The 26,725-nt window shown below is 33.8% G+C and overlaps 2 protein-coding genes across 3 annotated transcripts; one reads left to right on the top strand and one right to left on the bottom strand.

Annotated features, from left to right (window-relative positions):
- Window positions 1–506: 506 nt before the first annotated feature.
- Window positions 507–9,275, bottom strand: LOC115987104 (endoplasmic reticulum-Golgi intermediate compartment protein 3). 2 transcript variants are annotated; one of them, XM_031110567.1, is made up of 12 exons: window positions 8,998–9,275; window positions 8,620–8,717; window positions 8,456–8,538; window positions 7,851–7,926; window positions 7,687–7,754; window positions 5,560–5,641; window positions 5,359–5,474; window positions 5,165–5,248; window positions 3,244–3,390; window positions 2,221–2,329; window positions 1,992–2,111; window positions 507–926 (listed from the first exon to the last, which is right to left on the bottom strand). In XM_031110567.1, the coding sequence occupies exons 2-12, from the start codon at window positions 8,705–8,707 to the stop codon at window positions 853–855; spliced, it is 1,047 nt and encodes a 348-aa protein (XP_030966427.1). In that variant the 5' UTR covers window positions 8,708–8,717; window positions 8,998–9,275; the 3' UTR covers window positions 507–852. The 2 variants fall into 2 exon arrangements, with proteins under 2 accessions (XP_030966427.1, XP_030966428.1); XM_031110568.1 differs by having other exon boundaries at window positions 5,359–5,462; window positions 8,998–9,255.
- Window positions 9,276–11,743: 2,468 nt separating this feature from the next.
- On the top strand, window positions 11,744–26,033 carry LOC115984351 (heat shock 70 kDa protein 17). The gene is made up of 15 exons (XM_031107357.1): window positions 11,744–11,886; window positions 12,197–12,993; window positions 14,136–14,368; window positions 15,250–15,409; window positions 16,450–16,695; window positions 16,832–16,965; window positions 17,105–17,444; window positions 17,566–17,727; window positions 18,439–18,513; window positions 18,611–18,711; window positions 18,846–18,915; window positions 21,742–21,798; window positions 21,907–21,968; window positions 25,177–25,249; window positions 25,359–26,033. Exons 2-15 carry the CDS (start codon window positions 12,217–12,219, stop codon window positions 25,602–25,604), a joined length of 2,736 nt encoding a protein of 911 aa, XP_030963217.1. The 5' UTR covers window positions 11,744–11,886; window positions 12,197–12,216; the 3' UTR covers window positions 25,605–26,033.
- The last annotated feature ends 692 nt before the right edge of the window (window positions 26,034–26,725 follow it).

Genomic DNA, 26,725 nt, shown 5'->3' with positions numbered 1-26,725 from the left:
ACATGTTTAGCAATGTTATGAGCAGCAAAGTTACCTTGTCGCTTAACATGACAGAACTGAACTACATTGAAACTATTAGCTAAAGTGATATGACAAAACTGAACTCCATTCACATTACTTCATGGCTCCAATCACATTAATCCCTTGAGAACTTAGTGAATCATACTTTCTAACCATGACAACTTAGATGGGCCCGTTTGGTTTGTGTTTTAAAAAACAAAAAATAGTTTATTGAATTTTTGTTAATAATAACTCACTTAGGGATCAAGATTTTAATGAAAACTTCTTAAAATCTAGGCTTTAACATGAAACCTCCCCAAAACCATACGGGAAATTATTCAAACACTACCTATTCTCTATTCACTGTTCAAGACAATTTCAGCATAGTCCCATAAAAATGGCTATAAAGGATTGCATTAGTTTCTTCTATTTTTTCACCTAGCATTCTTCATGCAACATTCTCATTCCTAAATACTGTCAAAGATCCAGCAAATAGCTGCAAGAGCTGAGATAATCGCATGCAGATCTTACCAAATTGGGAAGTCCATAAATATATATCACAATCACCAAAATTTTAGGGTCCCAAAAGAACCATGAGTACCTATGACACTGTGTCAACCTAAAAATAATTAGAGATACAGAAAAGATGACAATGTCATTTCACAAATTGTTCATTAAAAGAGGGGAGAAGCCAAGGAAAAAAAAAATACAACAAGCAATGTCTTTGACTCTTGCCTCTGCATTATATATCCAAGGTCAAATGCGGGAAGTCAGGAACCTTATCATCTAGCTTGCATCAAGAATTTCCTTGGAGATGCCATCCGAAGTTGATGGTTATTGTAAACCCCAACTCTAACGGTATGCACTTCTAGCTTTAGGTTTGGTCAGAGCCTCAACAAGCCTGAACATCCAACGGTCCAGCATTCCTGTTGGCGCAAACAATAAAAGAAACTTGTACAGACCAAAACGATAAAAATGACACATTACACACCAAAAGGAGGAAATTAAATGAATGCGAGAAGGGCCCTTCCATGAGCAAGGAAATGCTGTGAGAATTGCAGGAGGACATTTCAACATCAAACAACCTAGACTCCAAAAGATCAACTTATTGGAATTTCAATGAGTGGTAAACATCATTTTTCAAACTTGCAATATAGGGAACGAGTCTCCTTGATCTTGCTTAAAGTTCCATATATTGACCACCACAATATCCTAATTATTTGGCCCAACTTCTGACTTCCCAATTGCCAAAAAAAAAAAAAAGAATGTAAATAACTGTACTGATAAAAAAATATTAAAAAAAATTAGAAGGCCAGGTTGCTTCTTTTTTTTTTTTTTTTAATAGGTAAGAAAAAAAAATTCAAAACAGGTCTATTTCATGCACAAAGGACATGAAGAAGCATAAGAATTACAACAAGTAACTTTAGCACATTTTTAACAAATTTTTGTTATATGCTCATACTTTAGCAAACTTTGCTAGTTTTCAGCTTTTAACTTTTATATACCGCTTTTAAAAACTTCACATTTTTCTCACTTTTTTTAAGTACAAGAATACTTTAACACACTTTCAACAAAAAATAATCAGAAAAAAGCTAAATAAGCTAATCCCAAAAGCACACTATAAACAACACAATTGAATTACAAACCGTAAAACCCCAAGCGTGTGACCACTCATGTAGGGAACCAGTGACAGTTGCTAACAACTTAACCCCCGTCCTTTTCACATCTATGAAGTCTTTTTCACATCTATGAAAGTGCGCTGATTGCGTTCCCTCCATACAATCCACATCAAACATAAGGGAACAAGGTTACAAATATCTGACAAATGCTTACTAGGTTACATTGAAATCCTCTGAAATTTCCCTAACTTTCTATCCTTTGGCATTTCTAAAAATAGTTTCTACCCAAACTTCTCATTTTGAATGAAAGTGGCTTCTATTTTCCAATAATGAGTTGTGCAAATCAAACAAAATAGAGATAAGGAAGCAAACCTGTTAATGCAAAGGTACCACCTAATACTGCACACAGCCGGGTGATGAAGTGCAGAAAACTGTGACGTTCTTCTCTGATTGTCACAGTAATCGGTGACAGGTCATACAAGAAGTAGACAGCTGCATATAACAAAAGAAATGTGCTGATATTCAGTATCAAAAATCATCCCCCAACCCCCCTCCCCCTTTCCAAAAAAAGGAGAAAGTTGAATAAATTACATAAACCAACCTGGCCATGTCCTATCAGAATCTTTCATGGGGGAAAAGTATTCCGTGACAGAGAATTGATTAGTTGGTAAAACTTCTTTCGAGATATATCTATATTCGGTCGGTACAATCTGCATCACAAGGAAAAACATTGGTCATATAGACTCAAAAGGAGAAGGCAAAATCATTAGAGGAACTCAGAATAAGAATTTATTTGGGGTTCTTTCAAATCTGTCATGCAAAAGGCTAAAAGGAGGCTAGTGCAAATGATAAAAGGAGGAAAAAGTGGTTGGGATCACATCTATGGATGTCAGAGAAAGTGGAGCCCCTTCTTCAATTTTTTTGATAAGTAATGCAAATTTTATTGATATTGAATAATACTATATGTTCATGATGATGAACACAAGTAAATATATATATATATATATATATACAGAGATTTCTAATGGAAAATCTAAGAGAATCTTGGATCTTTGAAATGGAAGATCAGTGAATTAAACCCCAAACTAAGGACCAATAAAAACAAGACAGAACGAGCAAGTATTTCAATTGATCCAGGTAACTTCCAATATCCTCAAACATATGACTATTCCACTCCTTCAATACAACCACATCACATTCAAAACATCTAAGACATGCTTCCCAAACCAATTTCTCCAACCAAATAATAAAGTTGCAAAAATCCCTGGCATTACCTAATAAATCCCAAACATCCAAAACACATCTCAGCATCTCCCCACAAAGTTTTGAATACCGTTCTGGATTGACTACTGGAACGGAATATTTCAGTACCAGAATGTATTGGTGTACTGTTTTGGGATAAGTAAACCAGTATTTCTTTTTCTTTTTCTATTTTGTTAATTTAATTTTTACATCCCAAACCATGTCATTGTTGAAACTTAATAGAGCAACCTAAATCCAAAGTAAACTAAACAAATATCAAATAAAAACAAACTAAACCCAAGCGCACTTGGTGAAGGCTGAGATTGAATTCTAGACCACAGATTTACAGGTCAATTAAAAAAGAAAGCCAGTGGATTCATACCTTTATGTAATATTTGAATGTCCCACTTGTGCCATGCAATATACGTTCTGTCCCATCAAGTGGATTGTGAATTCCGGGATATTTTGGGCCAAATGACAAATCATGGATGATGTGACTGATGTTCACATGACTAGATCCTTCAAAAATCTGTCAAAAATAAAAAGAAAAGAATGGGTACCTGGTGTGTAGAAGACAAAGACCAATTAAGGTAGGAACAATCCAATGTGGCCTTGAGCAGAAAATTAAAATAAGTTACTTTGGAGAAAGCAACCTAACATAAAACTAACCCTGAAGATGTCATGTCAAGACCTATTAGAGAAAAATAGCGGGAAGGGCACTGGTGGGGTTCAAACCCCAGTGCCCACACACCACAAGAGGTGCTGAAACCACTGTGCATCCCTTGAACCCCAGATATCTAATGTTACAATCACTAATGACTTTCTTTTTGATAGGTAGTACTATTACTAACAATTATAACTATTGAAAGTCTCAATAAATATATAACCAAAGGGTTTTTTCTTTTTTTTGGATAAGTTATAACCAAAGGTTTTTCTAAACAAAAATTTTGACAGATATGTTGCAATGTTGATGATAATATATATCCAATAATACAATAATTTTTTTTAAAAGAAAAAGAAAAGGTTTGAGGCTGTATTTAACATGTTGATAACTCGTTGTCAGCAAAAATTTCTCATCGCCATCTGGCACCTTTCTTTGGCTGTGTTTCCCAAATTTCCAAATGTTAGTGAAACGAATAACATAAACCCATCCCTCTTCTCTTTTAATTTTGGCTAACTTTACTATCCAACCAATGTTTTACCCCCTACAAAAGAATCCTATAGTTTCAAGCAGTAGCACTTTGCTCCCATCTATAATGAGGAAATCAAATAGAAAATAATTAGATGCACTTTCAAGTTTTAGATTGTTCATGATTATTGCACCATTAATAGGGATGATATAACAATTCAGCTTTTACAAAAACTTAACTCTTTTTTTTTTCAAGTACAAAAACCTAAGCTCTGTTACAGTATGCAAAATCAACTTTGTACAAAAGGTTTTTCAAAGCAAACATGTCCCGATGCAACAATGTGGACGAATCAGCCACAACAATTACGTAAATAGTCACATGAAGCACATCACTTCTCATTATTTTCTATTTAGGAGACACTGACAGTAGAGGACAAAAACTTACAATATATTACTTTCAGTGTATTCATATGTAAAAAATAGAAAGAATAGTGGACATAAAACTACTTTCTTAAAGAAAAATTTTATTGAAACCAAAGAAGATATTGTTAGGGATCTGTAATTACTCCCACAAAAAGAAGATATTGTCAGTGAGAATTAAACTACACCTATCATCTAGTAAAGTGAGATACCCAAAGAAATATAAGTATAGCTGTTAAATAAATAAATGAGATGTAACCATCTTATGCAAACTTGTTCTACTACTAAGATATTTTGTGCAAACAATACTACTAAAAATGACTGATCAATCTTTTTGAGGTAGTTTTAGATGCCACATATTTGTTACCTGTACAGAGTTTCAAACTAAAAAAAATTTGTAACCATTTTACACATGTTCTATGACTAAGTCACACCAAAGCCAATATTCCCTTACTCTGAACCTCAACGCTAATTGTTACCTTCAATATTCATACCCTTTTTATTCTGTAGCAGACATCATTGTAAGCAAATGTCAGAAAATAAGTCATTATCCTTCATTATAATCAGACAATAAAAACCCTAAATTTTAAACAAAGCAAAGAATTTCAAAGCCCCGCTGATTAATAGGAAATAAAAATTTTGAAGATGGAAACAAAATTTAGTGCTGTAAAATGTTAGATGCTCCACTTTGCAGATTCTGAGACATTATATGGAATCACATTCCCACAGAGAATAGAGTTCAATGTGCACTCACCATTTGGGCAACATAAATGTTTAGCCCATGAACTGATATGTGAAAGTTTCCAGCAACTCTTTGGACATCTAAGACCCCATAAACCTGAAAAAGAAAGTAAAACAAGATATTAAGGGCTTCTTTGGTAAGCATGATATCCAAGCTAAATGGACAAGCTGAAATCATAAACATTGAGAATTCCAAAGGACAACTACCCGGCATCCTTCTCCATGTGCTATTGCTTGCTTCACTTTCTTGATCATATTTTCTGCAGCTTGATCAAAGAATTGAAATTTCTGGTCCGAATCCTCATGCTCATCTTTATTACCATCTGATCAAAGTTGTTTATTAAATATTGAACATTGCAACGACTAAGCACCATATATCTCTAATTCTATGGGCACCAAGGCAGTTACCCTTATGCTCTGCATGTTCCTTTTCTACTAGATCAGACAAATATTCAGTGCCGATGATATGACCATCACTGTTCAAGCGCAACTGCATACAATCTAAATTTGTTAGCAGAGGGGGGAGAGAGAGAGATGCAGGACAACCAAAATTGACACAGCAACAAAATTGAAGAACATAAAATTTAAAAACAAAAAAGTAATAATAACCTAGGAGCCAACACCTAGGCTTGCTTGGAGTCAACACCAAGCAAGAGAGAGCAAACCTAGGAGTCATCACTTAGGGTTGGTTGGTGTCCGCACCAGACAATTGGAAAAATTCCAAGAGAAACTTTACTAATCAATCAAACTGTAAAACAAAACTGAAACTTGGGTTCCTTAAATAGAGTTATAAACATGTTATCCTAGTAGGAATAGGAAGTAACTTCACTACCCGGTTAAGAAAAGGAATTAAAATCCTAAACAAGTTGGACCATATTCTATTTTGCATCTACATCCATAAGTTTGCATAATTGGAGGCCTATATCTTGTGTCCGCATAAAAGAGAGAGAGAGAGACTAAAACAAGAAAAACACACAGGTAACCACTTATTGAGGTTAAAATTCTCTGAAATTAGAGACAAAAGTCTGTAATTCCATTTGTGTTTATAGTTTTTGTAGGAGCCAATAGAATTTCATTGATCAATTCATTTTTCAATACCTTAACCTACAGATTTTTTTTTGTAAGTTCTATTTTTGATAAGTTAAACAAATTCAGAGGCGTGTTTGCTGTGCACTTGGTGTTTACATAATTCCCATTTCTTTTATACGGTGGAAGTTGATTTTGCCATGCTTAAATTAGAAAGGACCATGTTATGAAATCATGTTGCTCACAATTTTTAGGAAAATAAGGAAACCATTCCAAATCTAAACAACTATGGGAAGAGAATGATAAAGACTTTGTCCTTCAACAAAAATCTTATATAATTATTTATCAAAAAAGCAGTTCAATATATAATATATCTCCAAACATCTATTCTTTTTTAATAGGCAAATAAATCTTACCAACTTGGATTAAACCCATGACTTGACCCTCCACCCCTATTTATTTATCTTTCATTGGTGCCTCCACCCTTATTTGTGGAGAGAAAATTTCCCTTGATCTAAAGCAATGTAGTCAAAGGTGAGCCAGGCACTTGACCCTTTAGTGAGGCACTTGTTTAGGCTCCAAAGGCAAGTGCCTCAAACAAAGTGTGGAGGCTTGAGGCAAGAGCTTCAATGAAATTCAGCAAAAAAAAAAAAAAATTTTGAGGGAATTTCTATAATTTGGCGAATGAAAATGTTGTTTTGTACTTTAATTCAAGTCAATGAGTGTGTGTCTCTCTCTCTCACTCCTGATCAATTTAGGAAAGGATTTCATTTTTAAATTTCAATCATATAGACTTTTAGATTTGATGGTTGTTAACACATTAGGGTGCAACATAGTGGTTGGAGGCTTGGGATGAGCTGTAGACCAAGACATCCTAGGCTTGATCCCCACTAGGAGTTCCCTTGTATTGCCTGATACACAAATCTGGTGGGTGGAGTCGTGTATCAGTGGTTTACTCCCCATAGGTGGGGTCTAATGCACCCAGCCTTGGTGAGGCTCCACGTTGTCAACAACAGATTTGATAGTTGTTCTACGTATGTGTGTGTGTGTATAAAGGCATGTTGTAAAGCCTGCTCTTAGTTAATTAATAGAACCTCCAACAAATTTGAAATTTTCAAACCATGCCTAAAAAGCAATAGATGCATATGATTTGAGTTCATTATTTACAAAATAAGTATATTTAGAATGGATGTCTTTTTAGCGCCTTGTGCCTCGAACAATACAAGGACTTGGCGCCTTAAGGTTGCCTCTTGCCTTTGACCACACTAATCTAAAGAACACTGACCTTCAAACCTTTATGCATTACCATTAAGCTAGCATGGTTTATCAATGTCACAAATGTGTACTGCATAAGATTTTTTTTCAAACATAAAATAATAAGTTCATCAATGAGTGCAAAAAAAGGGCACAAGCACAACCTCAATACACAAGTACTGCTTTAAATTATATGATAAATACAAGTCTATAACATGCGAAGAATAAACTTTTGGAGGTAGGAAAAGGTCTTACCTTCCATATGTTTGTATCGAGATCCACTTCATGCTTGCCAGACATATCAATCGCGTCAACACTTAAAACTGCACACAAGCCAGCACTCAGAGATGGAAAAACAAAAAAAATATGCAAACAAACTGGCATTTACTTAAGAAGGTAGAAGAAAGAAATATGCTAACCGTCACAGGGTAAGGAAGGAAATGTCATATTTATGTGGATTGGAAGAGTTTCTCCACGTTTCAAATCAACGGACATCTGCCAAATACATGGAATATTAGTCCAGATGAACATAAGCTAATAAAATGTTAATGGTCACACCAAATGGATCACCCGTTATCTAATTACTTGGTCAATTGGGTTTGTAAAAAATACATAGATAAGCGCATTCCTTGAGTCAAAATGTCTACATAGTCTTATATTTCAGTTTTGCATCCAATAATTAACAAATTCTAATTGCTTTTTGCTGTAATTTCCTCCAAATTCTTTGAATTGCAAATTTAGACAGACTATAACCAGTGATCAACTTAATTTCATCAATTTTTTTTTTTTTTTAAATAAAAGAATAAAAATCCACATTATGCATATCTACAGGTTGGGATGGCAAGTGCATCGCAGGTTCAAGTCCACGAATCAATCTCTCTAAGAATGTCTACCAATAACCCCTCTCAGACTTCACAGCTATGCTCCCCTAATGGCAAGTAGTCCAAAACCGTAACGAATTGAAACATTGAGAACAAGAAAGAAACCAAATATAGGCAGCAAAGTAAACAAATAAAGCACGAACCTGATGAACCGTATATGTGGTAAGATAATATCTCAGCTCGTGCAGGAACAACAACGACATTATCACTAAACCCACAACAGAAACTACCCAAAAAACAAAAATTCAATTAGCAGCCATGAAATTAAAATCTAAGAAAAAAAAATACAAACAGAGAGATAGTTTACCAAGTGCTCCAGATTGAGTTTTCTGAAGCAAGTGATCCTCTGCGCGAGGAAACGCATCGATGCTCCTTATAGCTTGCTTCATACGCATCTCTCCTTTTCTGTGCCCCAACATTCAAAATTAAACTCCATCATTTTTTTTTTTTTTTTTGAATCAGCTCAAGATTTTTCTCATTTGTTTGTGCTTGTTTGAATTTGTGGAATTAATATAAAATAAATATATAATAAAAAAAAATCATGAATTTCTCTTGTATATACAATTTGGTTGGTTTTTGATCGACCCGTACAGGAAGATCTATATATACTAAAAATAGTAGAATTGGGCAAGATATCAAAATTGGATTGCAAATGTGAAGTATAAAAGAAAAAGAAAAAACGAACCTGGTGAGGAATGAATCGCAGAAAAGAGACACCAAATGGAGTTAGGGTTTTGGGATTTGAAGAAGGTCGGATTTATCGCCGTTCGGTGGATATATATTGTAATATTATAACATAAAGTTTTGGAGTAATGCGACGATGAGAACAGAACACCCTCGTGGTAGTCTCTCTTTGCCTCGCCGAATTCGACTGGTTTGAAACGAAGAAGGGTGGGTGGGGGTGATTGCTAATTGCTAATAATTATCCTAATAATTCCAATTCCAAACATGGAAATGCTTTTTCTTTTTTTTTAATTCCATAGTTATAATAATGATTTGAATTTTAGATGTTTTTGCTGCTAAACTCACGGTGAAAAATATTTATATTTTAAAAAAAATTAATAATAAATGAGTGGGAAGAAAAATGTATTTTGATATAAAAATATTGTTGTTATATATGTGTGTACGTACATACTTATGTACGTTATTGTCCATATATACGAGTAAGATGGGTGGTAGAGATCATGAAAATTTGACAGCTAATTAATTTTGATTTATTTATTGTCAAAATTTCAGTATGAAAACCAAATTCATTATGGGTTTTTTATTTATACTGATTACATTAGTTGGTTTACATAATATATATATATATATTAAATTATACAAGAAATATTTTTTAAAAAATTGCATACCAAACACCAGAAAAACATTCTCAAGTTTATTTTCAAGGTCATTACCAAATACTGAAAAATGAGACAATTTTTTGAAATATGCTCTTTGGAAAATGAACAATTTTCTAAAAAATGTCAATGCTAAAACAAACTGAGCGTTAAATAATAGAGTTTTATATAAAGTAAATTCTATAAGTCATTTATACTATATATAAGAAGATTCCCATTTTTTAACTGGACTTTTATGTGGTTCGAAAATATCCTTATTAATAAATGGTAATTTCATTTAGAAATAGAGTCATAAATGTCAAATAACAAAAAAAATTTTTAATTCAAAAAGAAAATTCCAAAAAAAAAAAATTTCATTCATGTTAAAAAAAAAAATTATAGTTATTGCTTATTTTTAAAGTTTATTCTTTTTATTTGTTTGAAAAATAAAAATATATATTTTTAAATTATAATAAATGTAAATTATTAACCTTTATAAAAAAAAAAAAAGTGCCTCTGAGCATGCGTATAAGCGCGTGCTCAGAAGCTAGTACTATTTATAAGAATTTTTTTTTTTTAATTGGACTTTTATGTAGTTCATAAATATCCTTAAACTTTACGTTTAACCGGGAAAAAACTTGAAGACAATCTGGTAAAAATAAATCTCCAACTCTACTTAAAATGCCTGCAAAATAAAACAATCTCTTACTAATCTATGTCTTCAAAACAAATTTATCCAATTTTTTTTTTTTTAAAGAGAAATTATGACACTAGACCAAAAAATAAAAACAAAAAAGTTTCATCGCACGCACAAAGCGCATGTGATAAGACTAGTTGCTTATAAAAACTTAAAATATTGTGGGTTTTATTTTTTTTATTTTTTTAGAATACTAAGTATTTTAACATATATACAAGGGAGATAATGTCTTAAAGAAACTTATAGTAGTGTATATTCAGAAAGAGTCTAATTCTTAGATACACAGCACAAGTTTAAACCTCTTTAACTCACACTCATTTTTCAATGTAAGATTAATTCACTGTTTTTTTTTTTTTAAGAATACTAAGGCTGTATTTGGTAATCGTTTTTTCTCTTAGTTTTCTGTTTTAAAAGACAATTTTCTGTTTCTTAAGGCAAAAAACTTGTTTGGTAACTTATTTTAGGAAAAAATCAAAAATTATTTTCAATTTTCATATTGTGAAGGAAACTGAAAACTGGTCTTGAGCTATTTTTATTTTTTAGTTTTCACTCACCTTAGTGTTAAAATACTGAAAAATGTCTTGAGCTGTTTTTATTTTAATATACACATAGGAAGAAAAGAAAAAGGTCTTAAAGAAACCGACAGTGATTTTAGTTAACCTAATTGGTAAGTTTTTTTATTTTATTTTATTTTTTATAAATAATTGTTAAGTTTTTATTATAATTTTGGTCTGATAATTAAAAAATAAATATTTATAGAACACATGTCATAAGTTGAAACTCTATCGTACTATTTATCAACAACAAAAAATGGTAAAATAATATTTTGGTTCTTAAATTTTACCAAAAATTTATTTTTCATAACTAAACTTAAAAAAAATTATTTTTTTATCTTTAAATTTTGTAAAGAGCTTTTTTTCTCTAATAATTAAAAAAAAAATATGTGGATGGAAATTTTCAATAATTTAGGATTAATTTTTTTTTTTTTTTTTTTTTTATAGTTTAAGGTTTGAGGATGAAAACAAATTTTTATAAAAATTTAGATAGTACTTTAATTTTTGACCCCAAAAAAAAAAAGGTTAGAATATTGGTAATATTTTTTTTTTGGGTTAAAAAACTAGAATATTGGTAATAATTTCATTAGAACTTGGGAGAGCTGGAAGGCCCACACCACACGCAGCATGAACAAGACGGAGTGGGGTTGACTTGACTTGATTCAAAATTTTCCACAAGGGATCATCTATGACAACAATGCACACAACACCACAAACCATATCAAAATCCACCACGTGTACATTTTAACATGTGGCTTTACGTCATTGGTCACGTCCATAACTCCAACTGCCACGTAGACTTCCCCAAAATAAGTGAAAAAGCAATTTACCCACCCGCTATATTGATTATTCCACACAACCCCCGCACCACTCCAAAAACTAAAAAAACACAACCGAAAAAACAAAACAAAGAAAAGCAAAGCTCCCCCTTCTCCTCTCATCAACCGTTCGATAAGTCACCATTTCATTCACTCTCTCCAGAGAATGCGATCTACACCCCACTGGTCTCTCTCTCTTTCCTAACTCGAATTGAAATTTATAAACTCTATTCGATTCGAGCTTGAGCTTGAGCTTGAGCTTTCCACAAAATCGAAAATCAGATTTAAATTTTTTTTTTTTGTTGGTTCGACGTACGTGAAACGTTGAAACTCGAATTGATGTTTATACACTCTATTCGATTCGAGCTTAGCTTTTTCTCACTTTCCCTTACTATTAAAAAAAAAAATTCAACACTCTTTTGCATAATTCGATTCGATTCGAGCTGAGTTTTTGTGGTTTTGTGTGTTTTTTTTTTTTTTTGCTATATTTTTACAGAGGCTCTCGAACAATCCAGAATGGAATCCAAGTTATTCATCAAGCTAGGTTTGGTTTTATTTGTGCTTTGCTTTGTATTCGATCGATCCGAATCCGCGGTTTCGAGCGTAGATCTCGGCTCCGAATGGGGGAAAGTAGCGGTGGTGAATCTGAAGCCCGGCCAGAGTCCGATCTCAATCGCGATCAACGAGATGTCGAAGCGGAAATCGCCGGCGCTAGTCGCGTTCCACTCCGGCGCTCGTCTTCTCGGCGAAGAGGCCGCCGGAATCGTCGCGCGGTACCCGGAGAAAGTCTATTCGCAAGTCCGTGACATGCTCGGAAAGCCCTACGGTTACGTTAAGAAGGTTCTCGATTCAATGTACTTGCCGTTCGACATTGTGGAGGATTCTCGAGGCGCTGTGAGTTTCAAAGTCGACGGCGGCGGTGACGACGGCGTCGCTGTTTATTCGGTGGAGGAGTTACTGGCGATGATTTTGGGTTACGCGGCGGATTTGGCCGAGTTTCATTCGAAGGTGCCGGTGAAGGATGCTGTGATTGCTGTGCCGCCGTATTTCGGGCAAGCCGAGCGGAGAGGGTTGATTCAGGCGGCGCAGTTGGCCGGAATTAATGTGCTTTCGTTGATAAACGAGTATTCCGGGGCGGCATTGCAGTATGGAATCGATAAGGATTTCTCCAATGAATCGAGGCATGTTATCTTCTATGATATGGGTTCGAGCAGTACCTATGCTGCACTCGTGTATTACTCGGCTTATAATGCTAAAGAGTTTGGGAAAACTGTGTCAGTCAACCAATTTCAGGTGAGCTTCGAAACATTGCTACTTTGGTTGGGTTTAGGAATAGGGTAGAAATATTTGTTGGGAATTGCAATTGTTTTAAGTTTGAAACTTGATTCGTATTCTTGCGAGGTTGTGAATGATTGGAAGCTGTATAGATTAAACTGTGAATGAATAATTCATTACCATGCTTAGTTTAGTAGTTCCATGAGAATCCATTTATGGGTTTTTAAAATTTTTTTTGGAAGGTATCCATTTTTGCTAAAGAGTGTGGGAAGACTTTGTTAGTAAACCAATTTCAGTTGAGCTTTGATACATTGCAACTTTCATAGGAGTTAGGAATAGGATATAGATATTTGTTGCAAATTGCAATTGTTAAGCTTGACGCTAAATTTGTATTCTTTTGAAGTTGTATATGATTGAAAGTCATCTAAGTTGATAGAAGTATGTACAAGAAGGAACTCCAATTTGCGATTCATTTCTTAGCAAACATTTTATTAGTAATTTATTTCCTTGCAGTTGTTGAATTTATTGAGAATCAAAAAAAAAAAAATTTAAGTATCCATTTTTTTTCAAAGTATCCATTTTTTCTATATAGACGAACACGTGGAGGTCAGGATTTTGATATTTGTTCCCATTCATGTTGCGGATGGGTAAAAATACCAGATTCGTTGGAAAGTTTCACATTGATGGCACAAACTCCTCACATTGATAGACTATTTTAATGATTTAGATTATGTTGGCTACTTTGATTTGATGTGAAATAGATGTTAGTGTCAGTGAACTCTCGCTCAAATGGCATTGCCTCCCCCCATAAGAATGGCTGGAGGGAGAGGTTGCGAGTTCAAAACCCACTTGGTTTGTGTGTAATTTACCAATAATAGAAAAAAAAAAGATGTCAATTTCAACCATTCTTTACTTCTCTATACTCATATTATCAGCTTGTAGTCACTCTCTTCCTTAAAGTATAGGCAATTTGTTGTGCCAATTTTTATTAAACTTTATTATGACATAGCTTGTACTTGTAGTTGTTATATTTTAACCCTTTGTAGCATTTGTGTTTTGTTGCCTTTGGCTTTGTTCTCTATGCTGTTTCTTGTTTCGTTTCTTACACTGGCATATTTTAGTGGTTTTAGCTTGCCATTAAGCTCAAAAATTTTGTGCAGGTTAAGGAAGTTAGATGGGACCCCGAGCTTGGGGGTCAGAATTTGGAATTACGGCTGGTGGAGTACTTTGCAGATGAGTTCAATAAACAAGTTGGAAATGGGGTTGATGTGCGGAAGTCTGCCAAGGCGATGGCTAAATTGAAGAAACAGGTTAAGCGTACAAAAGAAATTCTAAGCGCAAACACAGCGGCCCCAATATCAGTTGAATCACTCTATGATGATCGGGACTTCAGGTAGGTGGATATTGAAGCACATTATCCATTCCTAGTGAAATATTATAACACACATAAATCTTTTTACCTATCAAAAAAAAAATTGTTATAACTTATTTTTTGTTTTTTGTTTATAAGCTTTTATTTACATAAAGAAAAAGTGACGTTACTGTTGAACTAGTGAAGAGAGCTTGTTTATCGCTGTGAATCCTTATTCTTTGATATAACATTTTAAAGAGTCCATTTTCACTAAAGAACCAGTAGAATGAACTGAAATTAACCCGGCCATTTACATACAAACTCTGGATTCTCATGAGACTTTGAGCCTTCTTTATTTTATTTTCAATGAGGCCAGATTGCTCTGCTCTTAGAAACACTATTGTTAGTATCGTCTATGCATGCTCTGTCAATTGTTGATTGACTGTAGGTTATAACATGATTTAATGGCTTCAATCCTCAGCAACATGAAACCTAGTATGTCTCGTCACTTCTTTCTGCCACGCATGAAGCTTTGATGACATTGTTTTTTTCATGAATTTAAACTATTTTGGTCACCGAAACATGTGAAGGGTTGACTCGTAAATAACCTAATAGAATGCTATAGATCCTCTTTCCTTTTCTTTTCTTTCTGCTTTTTATTTTTAGTGTTGGCTGTTTTAAGTATGAGGGAAGAGGCTTAATCCAAGCATTAGGGAAGCATGCAAGAAAGTCCCAACTAAAATGAAGAGAACCTATCAAAAAAAAATAATTATAGTTTTCTATAGACAACAGTTTACATTATATTTCTAAACATAATTATCTTGTCCCCTTTATCTTACAAGTTATGCATACTGATGGTTGGCCCTTAGGTAATGAACTGATCAATTATTAATACTTATAATGAATTTTCTCCCCTACCCCAGGAGCACCATAACCCGTGAGAAGTTTGAAGAGCTCTGTCAAGATCTGTGGGAGAAATCTCTTATACCTGTGAAAGAAGTGCTTCAGCATTCTGGTTTGAAGTTGGATGAGATATATGCAGTGGAGTTGATAGGAGGTAGTACCAGAGTCCCAAAGTTGCAGGTTTGTAATGTCATCTTCTTGATGAATTTGCTCTTTAGCGAGAATCTTATCTCGAATTCAAGTAGTGAAACATTAATCACATGAGGCTAGTTGCATATTATACTCGATTAAATATGGGTTTCTGAGCTCAATTCTACGAGAGAATTATCTTGACCTTACTTGCTTAGTTTAAAAGTTTATTCTTGCCCTTGTGGCACTATTAAAAGATATGCTCTAACTTTTTTTTAAAGATACTCTCTGGAGGTAGTTTTTAAGATTCATTCTCCATTTTTTACTTCTGTGTGTCAGTTAGAATTTGTCTTCTAGACATATTTCTGAATTATATGTGCAACAATAATAAACCTATGACCAATCCTTTGAAGCTCTGGCAAAATTCTTATTGATTCCTCAGGGTCCAATATGAATGATTTGTGTATGGTTGGCAGGTTTAAGTGTTTATGAAATTTTGGCATATATGTAAAAAGTGCTGCATAGAATACTCAATTTATTTGTTTCTTTCAATGAAGAGGTGAATGCAAAATGTGTATTCATCCTGTGCACACATCAAAAGAATGCATAACTCACAGCTTTGCACGAGATTCAACTAGATATTAGTCATAAATATGGTTTAACTACATATTAATGTGCATGCAATTGCATGTCATTTTGTGCGGGCTTCATGATACAGGTTAAACTGTCAATGTCAAGGTGCATGGTAATGTTTAGCATGCCAATGTGCAATTAGTTTTTTATTTTATTTTTATTTTTAGTGTTACCTGTCACCATTATGATTTGTTATATATCGGTGTCTCAATTACTTCAAATTATTTAACCAATGAGTTATGGTTCAAACGACACTTCTTCCTTCCATAAGAATGGGTTGGAATGTTAGGTTGTGGGTTCAAAACCCACCAGATGTGTATCGTACCAATTAAAAAAAAATATTGAAATTGATTTAATTTTATTGTACAGTACTAGCTTTTGAAATTTATGTCTGAGCTTTCATGTTTGACAGTCAATGAATCCGAACAAAGAAAAAACTTATTTTTCCCTAATAACAGGCTAAGCTCCAGGAATTTCTTGGAAGGAAAGAGCTGGACAAACATCTGGATGCTGATGAAGCTATAGTTCTCGGTGCAGCACTACATGCCGCAAATCTAAGTGATGGAATCAAATTGAACCGTAAGCTGGGAATGGTTGATGGTTCTTCCTATGGGCTTGTTTTTGAGTTAGATGGCCCTGAACTTTTGAAAGATGAGAGCACTAGGCAGTTACTTGTACAACGAATGAAGAAACTTCCGAGTAAGGTAAACAACAAGGCAATATGAATCTTTTTTTTTTTTTTTTTTCCTGTAAGAGAAAGGTTGGTTGGAAAAATACTTTGAATGCATTAGTCTTCCTCTCTAATTCTACTATTTGTGTTTGGGGTTGCTTGTATAACAGATGTTCAGGTCCATTATCCATAAGAAAGATTTTGAAGTTTCACTTTCTTACGATAAAGATCTTTTACCACCTGGTGTTACCTCTCCCATATTTGCTCAGTATGATGTGTCTGGTTTAACAGATGCAAGTGAAAAGTAAGATTAGCAAATTCCTAAATCTTATGTTAATGTCCATTTTGCTTTGATTCTTCAAGCAATAGCAACCCTCTCTCCACACAGAAGTTTCAGACAAATTCTAATTTGGATTATGTCATGTTGTCTTTATGTTTTTCAGGTATTCATCCCGGAACTTGTCGTCCCCCATTAAGGCAAATTTGCATTTCTCTCTCAGTAGAAGTGGAATTCTTTCTTTGGATAGGGCAGATGCAGTTATCGAAATATCAGAATGGGTAGAAGTTCCTAAAAAGAATTTGACCCTGGAGAATTCAACTACTGCTTCCCCCAACATATCAATTGAAGCTGGTGCAAATAATACTTCAGAAGAAATTAATGACGACTTGCATGTGGATGGTGGGATTAGTAACTCATCTAACTCTAATTTAGAAGAACATAATACCCCAGATCTTGGTACAGAGAGAAAGCTGAAAAAGAAGACATTTAAGGTTCCACTTAAGGTAAAAAAAAAAAAAAGTGAATTTTCTTAAGATGTATTAACAGTTGTCTAAAACATTTTCTGATATTAAATATCCATTTTCCACACTATCCTTGCTTACTTCCCTCATTTATTAATTATAGATTGTTGAGAAGACATTGGGGCCTGGAATGTCTCTTTCAAAAGAATCGTTTGTTGAAGCTAAACGTAGATTAGAAGCATTGGACAAAAAGGATGCAGAGCGAAGAAGAACTGCAGAGTTAAAAAATAACTTGGAAGGATATATTTATGCTACTAAAGAAAAGGTTTGAAATTTTTTACTAATTCAACCATTTATTTCATTTAACATATTAGATTTTTTCCGTTTGCATTACTCATGATGACTTTGAAGTTCAAAGTTTACTTTTAATTCCTCCATATAAAGCCCTATTATGGTTTCACTCTCTTTCCTTATGTGTGCGTTTGGTTGGGGTGAAAAGGGAGAGGATGGAAATAGGGGGAAGAAAAAGAGGGAAGAGACTAAGATTTTTTACAGTTTGGCTAGAAAGAAAATGTTGGGGATTGGGATTTTTCATCCACGCCCACCAATTTGGTTCCTTCCAAGTAGGGGAGAAAATGACCTTAGGCAATGAAATTATGAAGTTACACACACACACTATCCCCATCATTTCAAACTACAATAAGGGCACAATACTAATTTAATTGATCTCCTTCCACTTTTCCATCCCTCTTACCAAACACACATAAGGGGAAACAAAAATCTTTTCTTTCATCCACTTTTCATTCTTCCCTCCATTTTCCATCCTCTCAACCAAACAAACCCTAAATCCATAAAGATGCTCTAATATACCTTACCTACTGGAGAAAAATACATTTGGCCGACACCAATTAATCTTTTAAGGATCCATAGCCGATCCCAAAGTTTTGAGACTAAGGCTTTGTTGTTATTGTTATTGTTGTTGTCTACTGGACATATAAAGAGGCTTCCTCAATTGATGCCATTTTTTTTATTCCAGCTTGAAACATCTGAGGAGTTTGAACAAATTTCTACTGCTGAGGAACGCGAATCCTTTAAGGAAAAGCTTGATGAGGTTAGGAATTTTTTTTTTTTGGGACCAAATCAGAATGCTTGTGGTCACATAGCTGTCACTAGATATTTTTTAACTTAAGAAACTTGAATTACCTCAGGTGCAAGATTGGCTGTATACAGACGGTGAAGATGCTACAGCTGCAGAGTTTCAGAAACGCTTAGATATGTTAAAAGATTTTGGTGATCCCATGTTCTTCAGGTATATCTTGTAATAAAATTGTTGTTGAAATTAAGGCTATCTTGAGTTGAACTGAATTGAGTATGTCTGCTTCTAATATTGTGAATTTAGAGAGGCTAAACATGATGTTTGACCTAGTGAACTTTTGGTTGTAGATTGAAAGAGCTTACTGCACGGCCGGCGGCAGCTGAACATGCTCGGAGATATCTTGTTGAACTGCAACAGGTACTTCAAATGGTGACAGTGTAGTTATAACAAATTTCAATTGAGAAAAAATGCATATATATTTTTGCACGTGCTTCAGGAGGAAATCAGTATGGTGGTTGAACCAGTTAGTGTTTTTTTTTTATAAAACCATTTAGTGTTTTTCAAACTGTTGAAGCCAGGGAAAAGATATATTAGTCAGATAATTTAGTATAAAGTAGGAAGAAAATGTATGTGTTGAACATTTAACCCTACAGAATTGCATGAGTACTTGGAAGTCAGTAAGGTGGAACTATACAAGATAAAAGTTTAATTTTGGAAACAAACCTAGCCTCTTAAGAAATGGAAACAGTTTATCAGCAAGTATATAGTATATATGATGGTAGGCTGATTGGCACAAAAAATAACCATACTTTTAGTTGTAATTTAGACATCATTCTCTTCCTACTATAGACTAGAATATTAGATTATTTTGATGGTGTTCTAATTTATTTATATTTTCTAAAACAAAAGGCTTAATTACTTTTGTATGATGGACCACAACTCATACAACGGAGGTCAGTAGTTTAATTCTCTCCGTGCTCCTCTTTGGGCCAAAACTTACTTACAGGGGGGAAAAAAAGTACAACAAAGCTGCTGTTGCTTAATTCACAGAATCAAATTTCAAATCATCTTAGAAAAAAAAAAAACAATTGATGCAGGAGAATGGACTGAGAATTTTGTTTTGATTATTTCATTTCTCTTAGTTTTTCATCTCATCAGATTCTTTTTTCACTATAACACTTGCATTTTTTATCTTGAGAAAAGGGAGGGGAAGAGGAATAGTTCTCTAATCCAGAAAAATGAAGGGTAAATCAATTCATTACTGCAATTAGTTGACTAGATGATTCTTGGCATTCCAGTACTTTATTGACAAAATTTGGATACCAGTATTGTATTGGCTAAATGCATTTTCTATCCTCTTTCTCTGACCTTGGTATATGCTAATACATCTTTAAACTGAACCAACAGGTGCAGCTTGATAGGTCACTGATATTATAGGGAAAATGTGTTTCATTGGATAGATATCATATGGTCTTAAATGAAGAATGAATATGCAAAATATTCTTCTGATGCCTTTCAGTTCTAAGTCTGATTTCTGTGTTTGAAAGACTTTCTCAACTAAATATTTTTCAGTTAGTCCACAAAAAATTTCCCAGGCTACTGTTGTAATATGTTTCTCCTAGACTTGCATGTTTGAAAGTGAGAGTTACCCATGTCTGCTAAGTCATGCAATTTGCAATTCTGAAATGGAAGCTTAGACTATTAAAAGCTATTTCTCACTAATGACTTGGAGGGAGTTCTTGTCGTTGATAGTGATTATATGTGTTTAAAGTAGGAAAAAACCAAAACCATGCAAAAGTAAAATTAAAGAATTAAAGGATAGGTGGACCTAGGAGTCAGCACCAAGCAAGAGAGGACCCAACTAGGGGTCAGCACCTAGGATTGGCTGGCGATAGCACCATTAGGAGAATTTCAAGTGAAATTTATGCATCATCAAAACAGAAATCTCCATTGGAGTACATTATTGTGCTTATGTAGACTACTAAAACCTAATTCTAACTAACATAGAAAAACATAATTCTAATTTACTTGGGAATTTCTACTTAGTGCCCGTTTGGGAAGCGCGTTTTGCATGTTTCCCAGTGGTGCGTTTTTGGATGGTGGGTCCTGTGCACTGTTCACAGGACCTGTAAGTACTTTTTTCAGCAAAATTTTTATTAAAATTGGGTCCCATGGCACTATTCATACATTTAAAAATTATTTTGCTACAGTGTTTTCAGTTTTCAACAATAAGTAATATCTTAATACACCCTTATTGAATTACAAAATAACCCTGACTCTAGAAAATTCAATAAAATACTAATAATCTAAATAATACCTATAAAAATGTAATTGACTTCCAAAATTAAGTAAAAATAGATATCTCTTTGTGCCTCCTGCATCACATACACTATGTATTTGGCTTTTGTTACATTATCAATGGTTTAGGGGATCTAGACAAAGATAGCAGTGAGGTTGTTGGTGCAAAATCCATTGGGTACATGTGTAATTTATGAAAAGAGAAAGATGATAGTGAGAGACTGAGAGTGAAACCATGAGAGATGAGAAAAGCATAATAGACAAAGAAATTTAGGTTCACCTGGAAAGGAGTCTTTTCTTTACTTCTTTTGCCTTTATTGTTGTTAATTATTTTCAAAAATAATAGATGAGGCCTTCTTTGGGGACAAAGGGCAGGATAATCTCAACATATCAAATGGCAAAAATGAAAACCATGTCTTGTGAAATATGAAGTAAATAATTTCATGCCTATTGAAACTCTTTTTTTTTTCCCCTCCATTATGACTTGCATTTAGGAATTTAATTGGAGTTACATATACCTATCTACATTTTGCCATGTTTTGAGGCAAACAGTTACCCGTTGTTGCTGTTCAATATTCCACTACAATCTGTACATTTAGTAGCATAGTGGTGGAATTCTGGCTAAAATTTCTCGAATAATCTTGAATATTTACATTTTTTGAAAAATTGTTTAAACTTTAAATTACTAATTTTGATTGGGAATTTGGGCATTTTTTACATTTTTTATAAGTTACATGAAAACCACCGAATGAGTGGGAGAGTGTAGAGTGAGAGGGATATATGACACATGATACATATTTTTTCTTTTTTGGAAATATTTCAATAAATACAAAAATGTTCACTTTTATATGGTAAATCATTGTCTTTCCTTTTTTTTTTCCTATGTATCTTTAATTAGCTTTATTTACAAGTGCATTAATGATTTTCTCTTCTGAGAATCTGCAGATTGTACAAGGCTGGGAGACAAAAAAACCTTGGCTTCCAAAAGATAAAATAGATGAGGTGTTTGAACATTTATCTTCTTTTAAAATTTGCCTAAAATTTGTCAGAATGATTTTGAGTTATTGTCTGTTGAGCCTTGGTATGGGAATTGATTTCTTGTAAATACAGGTTATAAGCGATGCTGACAAATTCAAGACTTGGTTGGATGAAAAAGAGGCTGAGCAGAAGAGGTAAGCTATTCTTATAACTTTCAGGCTGAATGCATAACTGTGTACAATAGGACTGTGCTATGGCTGCATCATTAGTGTATAAATGTGTGTATGTTTCTGTATAATGACCAACAAATACCTCATTTATGAGATCCAAAAAAAAAAAAAAAAAACACTCATTTGGTTCTATAAAAGAGGAACGGGACCAATGAGTCAATGGCTGATTGTTCCTTTGAAAGAACAAATGTTGCAAAATTCAATGCCAATTATGCTCCACTTGTTTCAGCAAAAATTTTTTTTCTCAAAAATGATTTCTGCAATTTTTTTCTCAAAAATGATTTCTGCATTTTTTGGTGTTTGGTGTGTTGAAGACCATGGTCAATGGCAAATAACCCAAAAGAGGCAGAAAATGTTTTCTGCCATTTGTTAGTGCCCTCATTTGTCATCCCCCTCCATTCCTTTGTGCCACCACCACCACCTCCAGAATTACCACCCACCATTGTGCCTATATAAATATTAACAATTCATGCAAACCAAATACCAAAAATATTTTTAAGATTATTTTCAAGGTTGCAACTAAACACAGGAAAAATGAGTCATTTACTCATTTTCCTTGAAAAATGTTTTTCCCCCCCAAGAAAATATCCAAAACTATTAGAACGTTACTTCCTTGGTCACTTCATTGGTAGTGATAATCGAGTTTAATTTTCAGTCTAATCCAGTTTGGGTTAACTTATAAGCTTTGTTTAAATTTTGGAGGCTGCTGGCAATTAACCATGATAACATCAAATTTTGGTTGAAGACCACCTGTTGTAACTTCCATTTGATAACCATTATATATTTACTTCTTTTCATTTTCTTTATATCCTTGAGGGTGTATTTGTTTGGAGGTGAAACAGGGTAGATGAAAAATTTTGGAAAGAAAATAGGAAGGAAAACTTTTTTGGAGTGTGTTTAGTTGAATAGGAAGGAAGGAAAATAAATAGTAGGGTCCAAGTGTTTTCTTCCTGGCCCACTAAAATGTTTTCTCTCAAAAATGGAGAGAAAACTAAGTGGGGATGAATTTTTTCTTAATTGACAAAAATACCCATGTGCATGTGCATATGGGCTTCTTCAAGTTGCCTTTATTTATTTTTTTCTACCCTGTGCAGACGTTGCCTTTCTTCAGTCTTGTTTTTTTTTTCTTTCCTGGGCAAGGTTGCCTCTTCTTTTTATTAATATATTTTCTATTCTTTTGATTTTCTAGGTTTGGGTGTGCCTTTTTTTTTTTTTTTCCTTCTTCTTCTGGGTAGCAACATTGTCTCTTTTTTTTATTATTTTTTATTTTTTTATTATTTAATAAATTTGGATGATTGCTCTTTTTTTGTGGTTATTTGTCACTTTTTTTGTTTTAATTGGACATCATTTTTTAATAACGGTATATGAGTAAATTTATTCAAACTTATTTTTTCCATCATTTCACTTTTTCACTTCCAACCAAACAAAAGGGAGAGAATAAAAATTTTTCTATCCTCCCACTTTTTCATCTCCCACCATTTTCTATCTTCCCACTTTTCCACCCTTCTAACCAAACTGGCTCTAAAATTTTCTTTTTGTTTGTGGAGAGGGGAGAGGGAGCTTGGATAGACATAAGATGGTAATCATCTTTTAAGGACACAGGATTTCAAATCGATGTAAATGACTTTTTTTTTTTTTTTTTAATAATTTGAACAAATTAATGCCTTTAGATCTAAATGGGACAAGCAAGACCCATATGTTCTACATCATCTATATGTTGACACTGTTTGGCAAGGATTGATCATTATGAGTACCTAAGGGGTAATATGAGAGTTAGCATAACTATTAACTTGTCAACCACGCACCAACTAATAAGAGTTGCTTTTAGGGGGAAAAGGCTTGAGCTGTGGGGTTAGCAGCATGTTGTAATTATCTCTCTTAAAAAGAAAAAAAAAATGATTACTTGTATATAATACCATTTTAAGCCCCATAGCATTAGGAAGTGTTTGCCTCTATGAATTAGTTGTGTATGGTTTTAGAGAAGTGGCTTTGTAAATGGAGCTTCTCAGAATGATGCTGGAAATTGTGTTTGAGATGTTTGATTGACTAGAAAATGAGTATCAAGGTTTACTGCTTGAAAACACACTCTTTTGTGTAAAAAAAGGCATTTTTGATGTATACCATAGCAAGAATTTGCTAGTATATTCTGAATGCAACTTCTGAACCTTTTTAGTTTCTGTGCTCCTTTATGCGGTATTCCTGCTGAAAGTTCAAGACAGATATGTTGGCTTTGAGTGCACATCAGTGGTTTAAATAATTTCTGGGGTTTTTCCAAATACTTTCAACGAAATGACAGAGAAAAGTTTACTAAAAATATAATGGACCTTGTTTTAATATTATTTGTCTCTAGATAATTGTCATGTCAAAACCAAAATACAACCTGGACTGGACTTATAATATGTTATGTTTTGGTCAAGTGATCCGCTGTACCAAAGTTATTGCTGTGTCCATTATGTTATCCAATCGAACTATCTGATTCCTTTTTTATTTACAGTGCAGAATCATTTGCAACCATTTAAGAAAATTTGTAGTCTTAAGATGAGAAATAAATGGTTAATCTTTATGTCATCAAGTTATCTTTTTGTAAAAATCTTGCACTAAGTAACATGAATAGATAAGAAAAAGAAAAAAATGTGAACAATGATTGGATTGATGATCAAATAGAATCCTGGGTCTTGAGCCAGTATTGATCAAATTCCATTGAGTTTGAGTCATAGTGATCATTTATCAAAGAATGACTGATTCTCAAATGATTGAACAACCGGGAGCAATTTACTTACAATATTTAGTTGACATTCATAAAAAGTATCTAATGACTTAAAGAGTTCAACCCATCATGTTTAGCATATAGACGAATATTTCTTGCTCATTACCAGTCAATGACTTATTCACAAACCTCATGTGGTTAATCTTTATTTCCCATCTCATGGAAAAATATAAAGCATTATTGGCACTAATGGATAATATCATGGTTGAAAAGGAAATAATTGATTTTCAAGAACGGGCCAAGCCCTCCTTTCATAAATTCAATTATTGATTTGTTTGCAAATACGATTCTCCCTAATTATTGATGTCCTGCCTCTTCTTTATGTTCTTCTTCACATTGCCCAACTATTTTTTCTGTTTTCTTCTTTCTTTCTGACCTTTCTTTCTTTTCTTTTTTTCCCAAAAGGATTTCTGGATTCAGTACTCCAGTATTCACATCAGAAGAAGTATATATGAAGGTTTTCACTCTGCAAGATAAGGTATTATTCCCATTCCCTTTCTTATGAAAAGTAAATACGTATATAGCCTACAACTTTATCTATATGTTTTTAATACTCTTCAATTGACATTTAATTGATATTTGTGTAGGTTTCAAGCATTAATAGAATTCCCAAGCCAAAGCCTAAAATTGAGAAGCCTACAAAGAATGAGACTGAGAGCAGTGGGGACAATGTGACTAATCCCAACTCAACTTCTGAGGAGAAACTCAACCAAAGTGACGAATCATCCAAGGATTCAGATGGCTCATCAAATGAAAAGGTTGACCCAGAGTCCAAGGCTCACTCATCAAATGAAAAAGTTGACCAAGAGTCCAAGGCTCACGATGAATTGTGAGCAATGGAAGTTACATTTAGCCTGTAATGTTACGTTTCCTTCATAGTTAGAAATATTAATTGGTAATGGAAGAAAAAATAGGATAGACGGAGTTGCTGCAAATTTTTGTACCGTACAAGAATATAGAGTTGAGCCCATTTTTAGGAGGGGTGGTTATCTTAACAACTTTGAGATCGATAGTCTTTGCGTCTTATGCTGTATGAGGAGTAGTTGGAAAAAACTTTGGTAATTATACTGCAATCATATTATTTCCCATATAACTTAGTGGCATTACTGATGATCACTAGGCCTTGTTGGAGATTTTGATCTTCTATAAATATTCAGAGTACATGTGAAAGAGATTTTCGTTAAGTCATGTAACATTTTAAAATTATCCTAGTTTTGGATTATTCATCCTGAGCATTAATGTACAATTGCGAATTGTGTGTCCCAGCTTTCTAATCTGCAACATATTCATTTATATTGTAGTATCACACTGTTGTCACGTATGAGCGCTTTGATTACTTTGGATTTCTATAGAATTGTATTTGGTATTGCTTTTGTATATATAGAAACATGTTCATATTGTTGATTATTGGCTCCTTGAGAAAATATAGGGATTTTAGGTGGAAAAATGCTTTGAAGGTCAATTTTGAGGGGAAAATGGTCTTTTTGCGAAACAAGTGAGCAAGCCAATTTCAAATTCAGCGTCAGTCACCCAAAAAACTTGTACTTGTTGGATTGAAGGTAAAAGGCTACTTCATTAGCCCGAGTCAATGGACTGGAGCCTTGATTGGCACCTCAAACACAACCTAATGTTTCACAATGTTTGACTGAGTGACACAGCCCTTTTCATATTGTAACACGAGTCACGTTACTTGAACATAAGAGGTTCTGTTTTACGTGAACCCTTTCATATAAACAAATCATTTATTGACCCACCAAGCAAAATGCAAGCAATTAGAATAATTTGGGATTTGAGAAACACATCAGAATCACTTGGATCACTCAATATCCAAGATCCAAATCTTTGATTGTCTCTGTCCTGTGTTAGCATTCCTCGCCCACACACTTTATTTTCTTCCTTGACACAATTCTCTTCAGTGCCTTTCTATGATGCTAAATGCAGTTACTTTGTGAAT

The sequence above is a fragment of the Quercus lobata genome, chromosome 4 (assembly GCF_001633185.2).
Source record: "Quercus lobata isolate SW786 chromosome 4, ValleyOak3.0 Primary Assembly, whole genome shotgun sequence".
Lineage (NCBI taxonomy): Eukaryota > Viridiplantae > Streptophyta > Magnoliopsida > Fagales > Fagaceae > Quercus > Quercus lobata.
This window is presented reverse-complemented; position numbering and strand designations above follow the sequence as displayed.